Source organism: Dicentrarchus labrax, unplaced genomic scaffold, assembly GCF_905237075.1.
Source record: "Dicentrarchus labrax unplaced genomic scaffold, dlabrax2021, whole genome shotgun sequence".
NCBI lineage: Eukaryota > Metazoa > Chordata > Actinopteri > Moronidae > Dicentrarchus > Dicentrarchus labrax.
Genome location: NW_026136705.1, coordinates 4,644,256 through 4,662,177, shown reverse-complemented (window position 1 = coordinate 4,662,177; position 17,922 = coordinate 4,644,256). Strand labels below are relative to the sequence as shown.

Sequence of the window (17,922 nt, the reverse complement as noted above, 5' to 3'; positions counted from 1 at the left end):
AATTGGCACTGACCTCAACAGCATTGGGTATGTGTATGAGGCCAGAGCCACACAGAGGGCAATGGCCATTTTGGCTAACATCACTCACCCACTACACTCTGAGTTTTGCCTCCTACCATCAGGAGGGAGGTATACCTCCTGAAAACGTGCCAGGTCTAACAGATACCTGAGATCATTTGTACCATCAGCTGGTGGGTGTCTCAACAAACTATAGGTCATCTTCCATCCCTGTCCATGTCACAGTACATTCATCATTTCATGTTTTTATGTGTTTTTGTGCGAATGTGTATGTGTTGGCTACCTGTTGTGAACCAAATTGCCCCTTGGGGACATTAAAGATATTTCAATTCAATTCAATTTCCTAAACATTTACATTTTCTCACCCATCCCATGGCATATATCAATTAAAAAATCCTTATGTTTTTGGAGCTGTTTTTTTAATTGTTAGGGCCCTTAATTCTGGTCTTAGATTTATATTCTCTCTTCCCTTTTAGGCAAGGCTAAATTATTTGCACACCACCTTACAGGCACATAGGAAATTTAAAATACTTTTACATTAAACAAGTATATATAAGGAATAAAAATCAATTAACCCACAAGGAATATGTTCATCATATATGTTCAAAAGTGTGTGGACACACCTACCTTTTTTTGGTCTAGAGACCTTTGTCATGAATTAGGCTAGGCCTCTTTGTTTCAATAAGGGGAAATGTCAAGTCTATAGCATGCAATGATATTTTAGACAATAGTGTGCTTCCAACTTTGTGACTAGTTTAGGGAAGCCCCTTTGTTGTTTTCAGTGTCAGTGCTCCTGTGCACAAAGCAAGGTCCATACAGGCACGGTTCTCTGGTGTAAAGACCTGAGCCCAGACTTTAGCTGGATCCAACACCTCCTGATACGAACTGGAATGCCAACTGTGAGCCTGAACTTATTGCTAAACATCAATACTTGGCTGCACTAATGCTCTTGTGGCTGAATGAGAAGCAAACCCCTGCTGCCATATCTGACTATCTGAAGTCTTCACACAGGGGAGTAGAGGATGTTATAGCTGCAGATAGATTCATTCCCACATGTTCAGAAATCCCCTTTGGGTGTAAAATGTTGTCCACATACTCTGCCATGTAGTGCAATTGGATTTTTATGTGCTCCAGTTCTGAGATATCTGAAGCTAAAATATCAACTACTACTCTGATACAACAGAATCAAATTTTGTTTGTGGGTGCTCAAAGCAGTGATCTGCATGGCTAGATATCGTAAGGGTAAAGTGTTTGTGTAGTTTTGGGTGAACTAAGCTTTTAAATTGAAACTACACAGATGAAATTCCTTGACAGATTGCCAGGGCAAAGGCCTGTCAGGTAATAGGGACACACCTTCCCCCTATGACTACGCTGGCTTGTTACAGCACGCACAACAAATCAATCAATGCCGAGTGACAGAGAAAGAGAGAGAGAGTGGGTGGGAGGAAAGCGTGGGGAGAAGAAAAGCTAAAAAGAAAAGGAAGAAAATATCATTTAGCACAGATTCAGACTTCTTTTGCGGCTGTCGGTGTCGCCTTTCTTCTGTTGGGATTCGCAGTCCATCAATTGGTAAGTCTTGTCTCATTTTCCTGCCACTTATTCAGCAGTCTGTGTTGGTAACAACACTGCGGTTCCAACTGTCAACAAATCAATGCAACCAACCAGCATTACTGCTACCTGTATAGGAGAAACTATCAACTTTTTGTGTCTTTTTGAGGATTTGAGAATTTGCAATTGGCTGCAGTATATTTTTGAGAATATACAGTATGTTTTCATTTAATTGTGTGTTACTTTTAATTTGACAGCAGTGATTACATCAAATAACATGTTCATTTGTGCAACTAAATCTGTGAAATCTATTTGTTGAACAGTTTCTATATGTATGATTTTCATTTGAGTGGAACAGGTGTGTTTTAGTAAGTATGTGCATGAGTCACACAGTACAAACAAACACACCTTTTGAGTCAGTCAGGTTTTCATAGTCTGTAATGTGGTTAGTTGTTTTACAAGTAGCTCTGTTTGTACAAAACACAATAAAAAGTAAAAAAATAGGGGAAGGAATAAAACTTAAATTGTCTGTATTGTAAGGAAGAATAAAAAAACAAAACAAACACAACTACCTACAAAAAAAAAAGACTCACAATGACAGTGACTCGCTGATTATAGTATCTCATTGTTGGGCCATTGCACAATGTGACACAGTTTCACCGGCTGGGGCTGCCTTGATGTCACTGTTAATGTGGTTTGACTGGCTTTCAGTAAACACTGGCCATGCGGTAACATTTCATTGTGTCTCTTTCCTCCTGAAACCTGGAGATGTGGAAATGCTTTTATCCAACAATATTTAATGAAGAAAAGAACATCTGTGGTAGAAAAAAAACTTTATCTGTTCCATCATAAGCACAAAAATGTATGTTTTGCGGTCAGTGTCTATATTGTTTTATGAAAATAGTGAAAGCACATCTTCTGTTGACCACATATAGCCTTTTGTATTTGTGTCTTGTACCTACCTACTTACTAATTTACCTATTTATCAGTTTTTGTTATCTAAATGCATTTTATTTTATTTCTAAGCATATTTGTGCTGCCTTTAAAAGTGGTGTATCAATTAATTTATTGTTCTTTTCAGTGTATAATTAAACAAAAAAAAAAATAAACCAACAACAAAACCCAAACATAACCATATGAATGAATTATTTTCTCATTTCTCAACACAATATTTTAAACCCCACCCCCCAGATGATACAAATTAAACGCTTAAGGCGCCCTTTTTACAGCATGCAACATCATGTACTATATGCATACATATATAAATAGTATATACAGGATATACAATAGGTGCAGTACTAAATGTCTTCAAAACCCAATAAATATCTGTGTTTGTACCTGTAACACTACCATGGTGTGCACTCACCACTACAGCCAATTACACACTGTTTTACACTGTAATAATCCATAATTACTGCACAAGTTGCTTTGCTAGGTATCAAACAGGTTTGTCAGTGTGAATATGTGATTATCAGGAGTACTGACACCACATAGTTTCAGTATCAACAGTAAAGGGCGTGCTCTGAAACCAATAGTCAAGATATGTCGAACGAGTGATGATTTGAATTTTTAAAAATACGAGAGCTGAGGGAACAGGTAATTCAGTGCAACAGTGTAGTTCACTGATGTGTTTTAAAGATTTTAACAACCTTTTATGTCCCTTAGATCTTAAGGAAGCAGACAGCTTGAGCCAAACATGGTGATGTTGCATTCACAGTAGTTACTATGCTATACACGGATGGAACCGACTTCCTGATGCAAGCAAACTTGCGACCTAATTTATATTTCCTTCATCACTGCCTTTCATTATTTTGACATCCAAACTCTACACCCATATGTGATTGACCACTTTATTTCAAAACTCTTTTGGGAAGGCCAAAAATATAAAAACTAAAAGTACACTTTGTGCAACAGAATGGCCTCTGTCAGGGGTATAATGTAAATGGATTGAATTTTATGCATTATGATGCATAAAAGTGTTTTCTTTAAGAATGTTGTCTGTACCAATACATCGTATTTTGTTTGTAATTTGTATTTACAATCTCAATCTAAAAAGTAAGCTATCAGATAAATGTAACAAAATGTAAATACTCAAGCGAAGTACAAGATAAAAAGCTTAAAGAAAGGGGTGACTTTTGGTCATACTGTGTATATTTCATGTGTATTTTTGCTGTATTTGTTTTTTATGTTATTCTACCTTCATTGATTAAACCTTATGTCTTTATTATATTTCTACATATTCTAACATATTTCTTTGCCTTATGTATAGCACTGTAGGTTGCCTTTGCACTATAACTATAAAGTCAGACAGAGAGAATATGAATCTCAGATATAATCATTGCTCAAATACTGACACCAACACAGTGACTGTTGCCTTTTGCTCATGTCTGGTCTCGTTGTTCAGGAATTAAGAATCTCCGTTTAAACCTGTTACACTTGCGCCACACTCCCACACTTTCCTGCAGAAATACATAGGCATACGTGTATTGTCAAACGGAGGCCTGTGCCAGATAAAACATGTAGTAGGAGTCACCGGTGAGGCTATTTATTAGTCAGTTTGTAATAGTAGGCTCGTGTCAGGACTGGAATGGTTTCATATTTTGGTTACTTTTGGGGAAAAGTGCCCTGTAAATACAGCCTCATAATTCTAAATGTTATAAAGCACACTTTTCAGGTTTGCTTTGTTTGCATTTATATAATGAATTTTTTTTAAAAATCTAACATTTTTATATTTTCTGTTTTTTAAAACCCTTAAAATGTAAACATTCTGAGTCAAACCTTTGAGGAAAATCATTCACCAATATTACCCTTTTGGCAGGTGACAAAAATGGCAGTTAACATATCCTCCGGTGCACTAAATGAGACCATTGTGGATAACCAAACTGCCACCACTATGGGCGCCCTCATCCTGACCCTTGTCTTTCTATTGGGCTTCCCTGGAAACCTCTTCATCATCTGGAGCATCCTGGCACGTGCCCGAAAGCAGTCCGTCACCACCCTTCTCATCCTCAACCTAGCTATCGCTGATGGCTCTCTGATGGCGCTCACCCCATTCTTCATTGTCTACTTGGTTATGAAGAGGTGGGTGTTTGGGAATGTGATGTGTAAGGTCCTCTTCTACCTCTGCCTGGTCAACATGTACGCCTCCATCCAGCTCATCATGCTCATGAGCATCTACAGGCTGGTGGCAGTGCTTTGGCCTCAGCGCCTCAGTCTTATCACTGGCCGGAAGACTGTACTGCGGGTGCTGGCAGTGGTGTGGGTGCTGGTGATGGTGGCTTCTGTTCCTGCAATGATCTTCAGAAGAGTGGAGCCGAAGAAGATCACTGGCGTGCTAGTGTGCGAATCATTCCATGATGGCGACAACGAAGTGAGTGAACCAAGACCTATTATCTTCACATTATTAGTAACTATTATGCACTCTCCCCCAAGGCTGCTAGATCTTCTAAATGTGTTAGATGAATAAAAGAAAAATGTATGAAGGGGTTTTCATTTTGCATCAGAATCTCAGGATTTCAGTCATCCGTAGCCTGTGTTTACTACATTTATTACATCCTAGTTACTAATCTCACACTCTGTTAAATTTGACAGTTAGTCAGGTTGTTCACTGTCATACCAAGTGTTACATGGTGGGTTTATATCAGTAGGGTCTCTCTGTATTCAGTGGACTAGAGGTAGGGGGAGGTGGTTGTTATGAGTCATGGGGTGAGATGGTTTTCAACAGCCTGGGAAGGGTTGTCAGGACGGCATTGTAAATCCCCTTTCAGACACAGAATATGTAACATTGCTAGATTCATGAATCTCTTTAACTAAGTAAGTGGTTCTGATCGGGCATAACCCCGCCGATGCCCACTCCTCATCTCTGTTTGCGGCTACCATCCCAAGACTATATTAGCCACTGCTAGTATAATACATTCATATCTCCAACAGAACTTTCAACAGTAACGTTGAACTGGGGTACCAGATTACCCACAGGGCAAGTTTTGGGGCTCTAAACTAATAATTATTTCAGTTGGCATCCAGATACCAAGCTGGCAACTCTATTACCCCATAAGATGCAACACACAAAACCATCGACACCATTCAATCTGAAAAAAACAAAACAGATTTGCTGAATTCCCTAATCATTCTCTCTTTAATAATCTCCATAAATCAATTTACCAATCACAATCTTCTCTCTTTGAGTTTGAGATTTGAACTTGGCAACATTGTAAGACATCCATCCTATTGGCATCCCTGGGTTTTGAAAAACCTACATCTTGCTGCCTTTTCTTGTGAGTTCACATGATGCAGAATATTCGAATATTAAATTCTAGTTTTGCCTTTTTCTCATCTCATCTCCTCTGCACAGACGGTTCTCCAGTACATGCTAGAGCTCGTGTTGGGTTTTTTAATCCCCTACGGGGTCATTGTAGTCAGCTACATACGCATCTTACGGCGGATCCAAAAGACCAAGTTTGGCCGTCGAATTCGTAGTGAGAAGCTCATCCTGGCCATCGTGTTGACCTTCTGCATCTTTTGGTTGCCCTACCACTTAATCAACGTGGTGCAAGTATGTCACACAAGTAACACATTCTTCCAAGTATACTATGGCTAATAGTCTAATGTATTCCCCATGCATTCAGGTTTAATATTATTTGTCCATTTGTCAATCAATTTTTCACTTTTATTAACTAACCAATTTTGTCTTGTTCTCAGATTACATCGGCTTTGTGTCCAGAAGGTCCAATAAGAAATAAGTAAGCGGTGACACAACAATTTGGACACATCTTATTTAGCTATAGCTAAAACGAAAATTCAACCACAAACCAATCGTCAGCGCTGTCATCCTTTACATGTGTACAGTTGGAAAGAAATTAGTCAAGTGTAGTCAAATTGGGCCATTTAATACCTCACTCAACATTTGGAAAATAGGCTTATTTTCTTTCTGAGAGTTAGATGAGAAGATTAATATACATGGTAACATTTGTTAAGTATGGAGCAAGACCCAGGAGATGATTAGCTTAGCTTAGCTTTGTATAATGAAAGTAGAAACCACTTGCCTGACCTTCTCCAGTATTCAAAATTATGACTATCTCAACCTCTAAAGCTCATTAACATATATCACCTTTTTTTTAAATTGTACCCAAATACCGCAGAAATGCAAAAACAATTTGTGGCTTTGCGGGGAGTTACATTGCTACAGCTATTTCTTGGCAAATGACTTTTACAGAGACTTTGCATAAAACAAAAGTCCTGGGCACATGGATAAACTGTTGCTCATTAAAAAAATAGACAGCTAACAGTGTGTTAATTGGTGAGCACTAGAAATGCTTCCAGTCTATATGCTAAGCTAAGCTAATCACTTTCTGGTTCCTTAAGGTACAGACATGAGAGTGCCTTAATGTACAGATATGAGAGTGGAATTTATCTTTTTACCTTACTCTCAGAAAGAAAGTAAATTATAGTTCTCATATTAAACAATTCCTTTCACACTGAATTTAATATTACAGTATCATAGTAGTATAGTAATATTAAAGAGTATGCAAATGTCTGCGATCCATTTTATGTACATCGTGATAAAAATCAAACATTGTAATTTGTGTCTAATAAAATGCTCTGCTCTCTCCCCCCACCCAACAGGTTGGATAAGATATGGCACAGCAGCCGCGCTGTCACCTCTTCCATAGCCTTCATCAGCAGCTGTGCCAACCCAGTGCTCTACTTCTTTGCAGGAAAGTCTTACATCCGACGAGAGGGACTGGCGTTCATGGCCCGCCTGTTTGAGGGCACAGGGCTGGACTCAGCTAACAGGAAGAGCCGACAGAACAGCCAGAACAGCCGCGACAAAGACAAAGAGGCAGATGCAGTCATGCTTAAGGAGAAAGATCCAGACTCTGTTACCAATTCGAGCACGCATGTCAAACCAGTTAAGAATGGTAAGTAGAGGACACAAGACGCAGAAGGCTTGAAGCTGGTGTTTATCCTCTGTAGGGGAACATTAAACCACTCACGCCTACAAATCTCCATCCAGTAACAAATACTGCTAATATATGGAACACACATTCATCATGCACAGCTGGTTCCTGCCAATCAAGAAAAGATTCAGAAGCACTTCGGATTCAGTTGCTGGATAATGTGAATCTTTCTTCCAAATTATACTGTTACAAACCAGGGATGTAACTGGGATGACTGATCCTGGAACAGCTTGCCGCCTGATGGATTTCAAAGCGATATTGTTGTGCTTAAACCTCACAACACATCAGAACTGTTTATTTGATGATACATGAGCCTCACTCAGCTCTGAACTATTTTATATAAAAAACTCACCACCCCAAAACCCCTGTTTAATTCAATAGACACACGTTAAATAGAGGTGGTGCATTATTCCTGTACATGTTTACTGTTACTGTAATTTATATATTTTTTGCAAGATTTATCTGTGCCATTATGTTTCTACAATGTTTTATTGGTCAAAATGCTTCGTGGAATCACAGAAATATCAAAATGAACTGAAACTGTGGTGTTCTTTAGGAGAACTTGCCATTTTGTTACATAAAAACAATAGCAATACAACAATAGTTTTTTTCAGCAAAAAAAAAAAAAAGAAAAGCTGGCCTGTCCCTCAGTATGAATGTTTTACTTTTACCAAAAAAAAGTTTGTATAAAAACGTATTGACTTAAATTACACAAAACCTTGTGTGTCATTTCTCTTTTATGAACTTGAAGTGTCTGACAGAGGGCAAACTCACTGACAAAAGTATAAGTTAAAAAGTTATTAGTTTGAAATTTAGAATATATAACTACAACTTTTAAGCCTCTTACAAAACATTTTTTTGTTAACCTTCTTACCGTCAACCTTGTTACCATTTTAAGGTTTACTTTCATCAACAGGGTTGATCCAGAGCCTCTATATTTAGAAAAAAGGGGAGGGCAAAATGGAGAAAGGACAGAGACACAGGGATTAAGCTATCAGTTATTGTCAGCTGTTAGAGAAAGGAGAGCCAAGAGGTGCAATTGGAGAACAGCTCAAGGGAAATGCCAAAGCCAAAGCAACAAGTGCAGCAACCATTCATCAGTGCATGACATTAACCTGGCCCCTTAAGGTTACAGCTGGAGGAAAGAGAAGTTATGGTTTATGCTCAGTGTGGTTGCAGTAGTGTGCATGCAAGTTCATAGATATATAAGCGTGAGAATATGAGTGCAAGCATCTCCCTATATACTGATAATAATAACAATCTGATTGCCAGTACAACTATTTGATTATTCAGTGCTTCATTGTGTTGCAGGCAAAGTGAAGCATGGAAAAATAACCACAAGAGAGTTGGATGGAAGTACTTGACTTTGTTTCTACAATATTTAATATGTTTGCTTCTCTTTTACGTTGTTTTTAGTATGTAGTGCTGTCTTTAAAGCGGAATTGAATTCAATCTCCATAAGGCCCCATGTTAAAATGCCCAAATTTTGGGGTTTCAGCAGAAAAAACAGTTTGCGCCACAAATTTACTCATTTGTGACAACTGTACGAGGCATGAATTTTTATGTAACTCACCAGTTTAAATTATATGAAGGCATGAAGTCACCGATATGCGTAATACATTAACAGGCTGGAAATGAGAATGATGAGAGTGATGAGAGTAAATCAAAACACTGAGCTGAAAGACGCTAAAACACTCCATAGAGCTGATGGGTAATTATTCTGTATGGGTTGGTCACAATGAAGGGTCCGTTTCTTGTTACACATATTCATTGTAATTTGTTAAATTTTTAACATGAAAATATGAATTAGTGCGGCTTTAAAGATAAAAACCTTAGTATGGAATGTTTTAATATTTCACTGTGAGCATGCCCCCTGTAAAACAATGAAATACAGAAAATCACAAAATGATGTAAAGCACCTTTACCAGAAAATGTGACACATCGCAAGTTTCAATAACATCTTGTCCCTCATGAAGCATGTAAAGCAGCAACTTGAGAAAGATGGGTGGTGTGGAAAGAGGAGTATGCTGTACATCTGCCAAAATGTCTGATGCAAGAGAACTGACAATATGCAAACAGTAGAGATATGATTTAAAGCTCAAGTATTAACAAGATCCAGACAGTTTACTGGAATATCCACCTCCCCAACCCCCTTGCGTATCCACCTTCATGACGGTCTCCTGCTCTTTTTAAACAATACCAGTTTCACAGCATTTTATGGCTCTCCAATACAATCTCTCTCTCTCTCTCTCGCTCTCTCTCATTGCTATAAGCCTGTGATGATTAATTTGTCAAAATATTTCATGATTCAGCACCAGCTTAAGAGTCATATTCATAATAATGCACTAGCAGAATACAACTTGTAGGAGGAACAATGGCCTCATCGCAAACCTAGTGAGCTCGAGCTGGTTTCCTGTGGTCCTGGGCTTCCCCTCACATGACCTCTTGCTCAATAGATATATTTTTTGTTTCTCATCGCACAAAGTCTTCAAAGCAAAGAGGGAAAGCCATGAGTTAGCAGCACATCAGGCAAGGTGTAAAATTTATGGGAATTGCTAAACGTCTGGCGTGAATTTACCACTGAGCCTTTAAGAAAGGGATCGACAGTTGAAGGTCAGTACGTGAGTTTTATATAACTGGACTTATTCAAATATTGTAAGAGCAAAGTTTTTAATAGTATCTCTCTGGAGAACATAGTGTTAGACTCAGACATTTACATCTCTTGTAACATGCAATTTATATATAGGAGGAGGAACTTAAGTCTCAGCAGTTGGGTTTCCTGATCATAATCAAATAAATAGGGCAAAATTAAAAGTCAAAAAACATTATACATTTAATATTTGAAAAAGGCACTTCATGACCATTTGTGAGACAGAAGTTTGATACATTTACAGTGATCCTGTCTTTTCCATTCCTTAGTCATTTTGTGGTATAAAACACAACTGTTACCTTACTGATCAAATTATTGACCAGATTGGATTTAATTGGCCCAAACCCTAACATTTTTACACAAAATGCAGGAATTTAAACAATCAACATTTTGTATAATGTACAGAATAATAGCTTGCACTGTCAAAAAGAGCGCTGAAAAATTTTACATGCAAACTATTATTCTGTAATTTTCCACTTGTTTGCTGCATGCAAATCTTACACAATGATTATTTCACATGCTTGTCACATGATAAGAAACGTATGAAGTGGCACCGCATCTATAGACCTTTTTCACAGCAGCCATTTTGACATGAAATAGTAGGGTAAACACAGGTGTTACCACTGATATGAATTCCAAAGTTCTATTCCATTCAGGTCAAACAGAGTCAGGGTGCTGTTACTGCACATGATCCAATCCAATCCAATCCAACTTTATTTGTTAAGCACTTTAAAAACAACCAAAATGACTTACTGGAAAGGCTCTGCTACACTAAATGGAACGGAAACCTAATGAGTATCATAGACCTGGGCTGACATTGCTATTTCATGTAGAAATAGCTGCTGCGAACTACCTCCACAGAGGCAGCCCCTGACCTTTGACGTCTTTTATGCATGTTTGATGATGATAGGAAACTCTGCTGTTCATCAAATATGTAATGTATAGATACAATAAAACAGATTTAAAAAATACTCTTGTGCAATATTTCTCAGAACTGACACACATTCTCACACAGCTCACAAGCTGTAATACATAATATCCTGTTTCCTTCCTGCCTGTCTTTTAAAAGTTTCACAGTTGTCAGAGGCAAACTCAGATTCATCAGAGGTCTTTCCGATGGCATCCAATATCATCGCCACCACTTCCCAGAACTCCTCCTCTGCTGCTTTTTCTCTTCCCATGAGCGTCTCAGCCCAGGCCGGCATCGCCATCTTGACCCTGGCGTTTGTGCTCGGCTTTCCCGGGAACCTTTTTGTGGTTTGGTCGGTTCTCTGCCGGGTGAAAAAGCGCTCAGTGACCTGTTTGTTGGTGCTGAATCTGTCTATGGCGGATGCTTTTGTGTTGCTCAGCGCCCCCTTCTTCCTGCGCTACCTGGCTGGAGGCCGAGGCTGGGAGTTTGGCTCGGCAGCATGCAAGCTGGTGCATTACCTGTCAAGTGTGAACATGTACGTGTCGATTTACCTCATCTGCCTGATGAGCATGGACCGCTGGCTGGCTGTGACAAGGCCTTTTCTGTCCCAGAGAATGAGAACCAAGCGCTCCCTGTTGGTTCTCCTGCTGACGGTCTGGGTGTTAGCGTTCATTCTGTCACTGCCGATGCCTTTCTACCGCAGGTAAGACAAAAATTTCCTTTGTACCTTTTAACCTATCACTTTTGTTAAATTTGTAGTTGAGTTTTCAGTGGCTGCCACATGATATGTGATATGTGTGTCTGCCACAACCTGCAAAATTGTTGGTTGTCTTTATTATCTGTTGATGGTGTTGAAGCAACTTGTAACAGATTATACTTTATTATATATTCTTCCCCTCTTCTTCTCTGACAGTAATCTGAAGAAGACAGTTCAAGACAATATCACTCTGAGCTTTTGTGTGCCATACCACTGGGATAAAAATGGTCACAAGATCTTCCAGTACCTGTTTGAGACCATCATGGGCTGCCTGCTGCCTTTCTCCCTCATCAACACCTGCTACTCCTCGGTCATCTGCCGTCTGCAAAACGTCAAGTTCCAGCGCAGAGGACAAGGCAGCCGCCTCATCCTGCTGATCATCTGTGCCTTTACAATATTCTGGCTGCCCTATCACATCGTCAACATCATAGAGGTGAATTTTGATTTAGCTTTGTGTAGATAGGATCAGGGTGTGTCCAAATCATGCTTCCATAACAGGATGTTTCAGAGCAAACTAATTGTTGTGATGAATAAACAGAGCAATAACCTTCAACTATCAGTCATCATTATCAGTCAAACTGCAGACATTTTGCTAAAATATTAAAACAAAAGTGTATGTTCCATCATTTTGATAATGCTTATCTGGACAAGAAGTACAAATATTTGCAATCACATGGATGAATGCACCTTTTTTTAACTAAAAAAGGTGGAAAGATGTGTTTGGGAAGGATGCAACCACACATCTTCACAATTTTTAAGATTAGACATATTTAATATGTATATAGTGTAGTACAAGACAATGTCTCTATCATTACCCATTATCGTTACTAGAATGTAAATGCTTTCCAGGTAGCGGTTTTTATCTTGATTTTCTGTCATTTCTGTGAATTTCTGTCAATTCAGTTGGTTTTACGTAGCTGTTTATTGGTTCCTGTGTCAATGAAACTCAATACCTCTTGCACAGATGTTTCACATTTAAAGATTTCAAGTGACTCAAAGTATATAATTCCTCCCTTTGCTCATATATAATTTTAATGTGAAATAATAAAGTGAGGTGTTGAGTGTTGATGTTATGGACAGTAGCTTGACACTAATTGCAAAAAGGACAACGTAACCTGCTATTCAGTAATTTTATCAGCCTTAATGTTTTTTGACCAGACCTCCTTCCTCTAACCACCTCCTTCTCTCTCCTCCAGGTGGTCGGTCTGTTGCAGGGCAGTGACTCGGTGATCAATGCTGCCAAAACAGCCCGTCCAAATGTCACCGCCTTTGCTTACTTCAGCAGCGCTGTCAACCCCATCCTCTACGTGTTCGCCGGCAGCTCCCACATCCGCCAGGCTGGCTTCAGTTTCATGGGCAAGCTCTTCGAGGGCACTTACTCGGAGAGCAGGACCACGTCTACCTTCGCCCGCAGCGGCCGTAGCAGCTCTTCACCAGATGAGAGCTCTGTCCTGCACGCAATGTCAGTCAAACTGGGGAGGCCTTTCAAAGGCAAGAACAAGGAGAGCAACAGTGTGGCGGGAACAGACGGACCTGAACTCAAGACTCTGGCCAGTATTGAGCAGTTAGAGTAGCTGACTGCTAAACTATGCTATGTTCCAAAGCCAAGCCATTCTCCTTGGACTACTTTTCTTAATTTAAATAATTAGACTATGTTGACTTATTTGCTATTTGCTTCATTTGTTGCCTATGCAGTTATAAAAACACTTCTGTCAACAGAAGCTCCAGCTCATCGCTAGTTGAAGAATAAACTCCTGGAAATGTCATGGCAAGTAGATGGGCTCTTTTTAGTTTGAAAGCTCTTTGGAGTATATATCTATTTAATTGTGTATACAACCTGGCCTCACTCCCAAGTCATCCAAAACTGCAGTTCGTCAGTGGCCCGTCATGTCAAAATATGACTCTGTAGGTAACCCAGCAGCGTCATTCCTGAACACTGCTGTCGCCAAGATAAAGTGTCGTAGTATAAAAATATTATCGGCAATATTTGACGACTTGGGAGTGAGAAGTTTGTGTATATTAAGAAGGAAACGGACTACATATTTATGGAAAGCTAGTGACATGGTCGATGGGTTGGTCCAACACTTTGGTCCAGATGGAAATCTGGAAATATCTCAACAACTACTGGATAGATTGCCGGGAAAGTTGAAAATTCCGATCCCCAGAGGACGAATCCTAATGATCGTGCCACCAGTGGGTCACAGTATTTGAGATATCTCAACATTTATTTGATGGATTGACACAAAATTTTATACAGAGGTTGGCATGCAGTTTTGAATGAAATGCCTCAACAACCTTTGGACGGATTGTTCCCATGAGCCTCAGTTAATCAAGAAATGTTACATGTACATGTAAACACGTTAAGCTAAGATTGTGAACATGGTAAATGTTATAAATTGTGAGTTTGTTTCCATGCTAGCATTAGCATTTTGTTCACTGTGTGTGTTCACCACGCCTCACAGAGTCGCCAGCATAGCTGTCTTGTTCAGAGAAGAAAGGACTGTTCGCACGTAAAACCATCACCCAAAACATTCTTACTTGTGTTTTTCTAATCAAAGCATTGTTGTTCTAGAAATGTAGCATTTTTTACTATCTGTTTGTATATTTTATGACTTCAAACCATTTTTTTGTAATAAGCCACAACGATTTTGACTTTGTATGGCAGTAATCTATCACATGTAAATTATCACATATATTTAAAATGTGTAGGAATGGCTATGTTTTTTTTCATTTAATAGTAATGTGTATGGTCATTTGTAGTCAAAGACAAAAGACACACTTTGTAAACTTAATAAAGCTTTTTTAATATTGAATTTCTGCTGGTCTGCATTATTATTGAGAGCTCCAGACAACTGCATTAAGTATTGTCCTTTACCGACGTATGATGTTGCATTGCTATTACATAATTGTTCTGTCTGAATAGAACATTTTGTAAGCAACATTTCATCAAAGTATCCTTCCTTTCACGCTATTTCATCCACTGTTTCACAAGATCTGACTGAAACGGCCAAGTTACAACATTTCATGTGGTTTATATCCTTCAAAATTCAGAGCTTGCCTCAAATTTGCTGAATATCACTTTGCGCTAGCCAAAAGGAAACATTGTCACACAAAAGATGAGTCATTACATGGATTTCAAAAGATCTTGACTAAGAACATCCTGCATACACAACTATATGATGACCAGTTTAAACTGCACCTAGCAACCAAGAGGCTCGGTCCCATTTATGAATGTTAAAAACCTCCATCTAAAGAGGCCAGGACCCACTATTCACAGACTCATATATTTCTTGTGGTGTCTCTGATGCTTTCAGTCAGTCAGAGAGGTCATAGCAGTCAATAAACCATTTCCAACCATTAACAACTGCGCAAAACTCTGAGAAAGGCAAGTTAAGTTCAGAATACAGGAAGTTCACACTGAATTCAGAAATGTCTACATTTAGTTTTACAAAACAATGCTTTGTTTACATCATTTGCACAATATTGTTTGTCAGATGAAGCCATAGAGAATAGTCAATAAAAATGAATAGAAAGAATGCTTTGAAAGGCCCTGTTTTAATGTCATGCAAGCCTCCTGTTTTCTAAAAGGGAATAAATCCTAGTTTTCAAAGGCCTAAATGAAGTCACTTTACACCATGTTGTAAATGGCATAAAATACCATTTTTATAAGGTCTGGGTTCTCCTGACTGAACCTCAAATAAAACAGTTTTCGCTCACATAAAAGATAAATAACCAAAATAACCTTTGAAGCTAATGTTTGCTGATTTGGGGTGATTCCCCTAAACTCTAAAATAACCTAAATGTCAAAAACTATCTTTTTGATGACTGACTTTAGAGTGTTTACCTTTTGAGGACATTAGTTTTTAATAGAATAGGTAATGCAAGAAGATAAAAAGTCAAAGGGCAGCCAGAAGAGAACATCTTCAATGACAATGGCATATGATCAAAAAATATTAAAAAGACTGAATAATTGTAGTTGCTCATTTCATTATTTCCCACCCTCTCCTATGCAACACACACTCAGTCTTAACCAACGTCAGCATCTATCACTGATGACAGGAAGCTGTTGCTCTGTAGTGTGTAAAAAAGCAGATAAATAGGACAATGCTGCAGAAGATTTGGTGTTGTGGGTTGTGTGACCTCATTTAGCATATTTTTTGTTTGATTGAAGTGGTTGACTAACATTCTGGAGAATTAAAAATGTATGTGTGGAACATCTTGAACTTGAAGAGGTGATGTTCAGTTGATTTAATTTGACTTTGGTTTCTGCTTTGGTGCACACAATAATAAAATGTTTTTATTTTTTAATGACACTTTTATTTTGTAAGAAAAAATCAAAATCTCCCTTTGTTCTGCTGGTGTTAAAATTTAGATAGCTTGACTTCATTTACCATTGACCCACTTGACTATACTCGCCTTTCTTCCCTCAATTTGTTTCAGTCCTTGGCTGGTACAACTATGATGACATAATCATCAAAGGTTATTTCCTACAAGTTAAGAAAGTCCTTCAGACCCACAAAAGCTGCTGACGAGTGCTCCCAATCACATGTAAACTGGCCTTGATGTATTCCGTCAGTGGAGTTTCCCTTTTGGGGCTATCTGACAGAAAGCAGAAGTTATTCTTTTTAATTAACTGATGTAAATTAGGAGGGATAAAAGCGGGGAACTACATGCAACAACTGTACCTTGTTCGACATCCACATGACAACTGTGTGGTTATGTCCTGATTTTACCCTAACCATGGTTTTTCCCTGAATCTAAACCTAATCAAAGTAGTTTTGTGCCTTAATTTAATTAACCATTACCATAGAGTGTACATATAAGTGTACACTTATATGTGTCATACTACTACTACTACTACTACAACTACTACTACTATTACTACTAATGATAATAATAATAATAATAATAATAATAATAATAATAAACTATATTTATATAGCACTTTTTTAAACAAGGTTACAAAGAGCCTTACTGAAAAACAGCAGATAAAACCCTAATCACACTTTTAGCAAATCTCGTGGTTCCTTGACGATTCTCTCTCCAGCCAAGCACATCTAAAGAACACTTACCTGTGCCCTATAACCTAGGTATCAGATGAGTTTCTATATTATACATTCGCTTGTTAAACGTTATGTTAGTGCCTGCTTACAGGTCCAGTGTGTTGGATTTAGTGGCATCTGGCAGTGTAGTTGCTGATTAAAATGCCTCATCCTCTTAGTCTAAGCGTGTCTGAGACCAGTTTTTAGGGGACACTGGTGGTATTCGAGTCTGGGTTCAAGAGCCTTGCCCGGATTAACATAACATTTAACAGCAACTTCAATTCAAGACAAATAGTTTACATCTAAGCAATAAAACAACTTAAATTCAAATTCACCCTTAACAATTCAAATGCAATTCAAGACAAATCAACTCAATTTACCATTAGCATCTAAATAATTAAATGATTAAAATCAAAATGTTTTTTTTTTTTTAGTATCAGGTAGTAAAAAAAACCTGATACTGATATAATACTGATACTGAACCTGATAAATTGGGAACATTCAGTCCCGCATTTAGCAGTTTAGCATCCAGTTAGCAATGTTAAGATCAAAAGGCACACACATGACATTTGTTAAAACCTGACTCATCTACATCAAATATGAAACACACAATACGTACGATATACAACAAACTATTGCTTAGCAAGCTATTGCTATTTTCTGGTGCCTATATCATATGTGTCAAAAAAGCATAGCTGTAAACCCACTGGCATATAACACAGGATGTTTTTGACAAGAAATGCATAAGACAACCGTTAACTTAAATGCTGAGGTTGTGGTCATGAGCTGCAGCCGCTGTAGCAACAGTCACTTTCTGCTAGAGGTGTTAACAGAGTTATTTTTCTTATTTCTATCTTCCTTTTCTTGTTTGTTCATTGTCTTTTTTGTGTATCAGAGCCTGAATCAAATGCCTAAATTTCTATTCCTTAAGGAACACAGGTCTAGCAGCTATAATGGATATTTTCATAACAATATATCAAATGACAATGTGGAACAATGGGAACCTACAGAGAATTAACCGCCTAATCGTCAGTTTCCTT

At 38.3% G+C, this 17,922-nt stretch overlaps 2 protein-coding genes across 2 annotated transcripts; both read left to right on the top strand.

The window, feature by feature from the left end:
* Positions 1–1,419: 1,419 nt before the first annotated feature.
* On the top strand, positions 1,420–8,230 carry LOC127364699 (leukotriene B4 receptor 1). Its single transcript, XM_051402486.1, has 5 exons — positions 1,420–1,587; positions 4,385–4,936; positions 5,918–6,118; positions 6,265–6,305; positions 7,189–8,230. Exons 2-5 carry the CDS (start codon positions 4,394–4,396, stop codon positions 7,490–7,492), a joined length of 1,089 nt encoding a protein of 362 aa, XP_051258446.1. The 5' UTR covers positions 1,420–1,587; positions 4,385–4,393; the 3' UTR covers positions 7,493–8,230.
* A 128-nt stretch (positions 8,231–8,358) lies between these two features.
* On the top strand, positions 8,359–14,653 carry ltb4r (leukotriene B4 receptor). The gene is made up of 4 exons (XM_051402454.1): positions 8,359–10,136; positions 11,243–11,786; positions 11,997–12,273; positions 13,037–14,653. Exons 2-4 carry the CDS (start codon positions 11,290–11,292, stop codon positions 13,412–13,414), a joined length of 1,152 nt encoding a protein of 383 aa, XP_051258414.1. The 5' UTR covers positions 8,359–10,136; positions 11,243–11,289; the 3' UTR covers positions 13,415–14,653.
* The last annotated feature ends 3,269 nt before the right edge of the window (positions 14,654–17,922 follow it).

What these genes read in the sequence shown, in the direction of transcription:
- LOC127364699 (XM_051402486.1), top strand. Translation starts at nt 4,394, where the DNA reads ATGGCAGTTAACATATCCTCCGGTGCACTAAATGAGACCATTGTGGAT. An exon ending in TCCATGATGGCGACAACGAA is followed by an intron (nt 4,937 to 5,917) that starts GTGAGTGAACCA and finishes TCCTCTGCACAG; the next exon opens with ACGGTTCTCCAGTACATGCT. An exon ending in GAAGGTCCAATAAGAAATAA is followed by an intron (nt 6,306 to 7,188) that starts GTAAGCGGTGAC and finishes CCCACCCAACAG; the next exon opens with GTTGGATAAGATATGGCACA.
- ltb4r (XM_051402454.1), top strand. Translation starts at nt 11,290, where the DNA reads ATGGCATCCAATATCATCGCCACCACTTCCCAGAACTCCTCCTCTGCT. An exon ending in CCGATGCCTTTCTACCGCAG is followed by an intron (nt 11,787 to 11,996) that starts GTAAGACAAAAA and finishes CTTCTCTGACAG; the next exon opens with TAATCTGAAGAAGACAGTTC. An exon ending in ACATCGTCAACATCATAGAG is followed by an intron (nt 12,274 to 13,036) that starts GTGAATTTTGAT and finishes TCTCTCCTCCAG; the next exon opens with GTGGTCGGTCTGTTGCAGGG.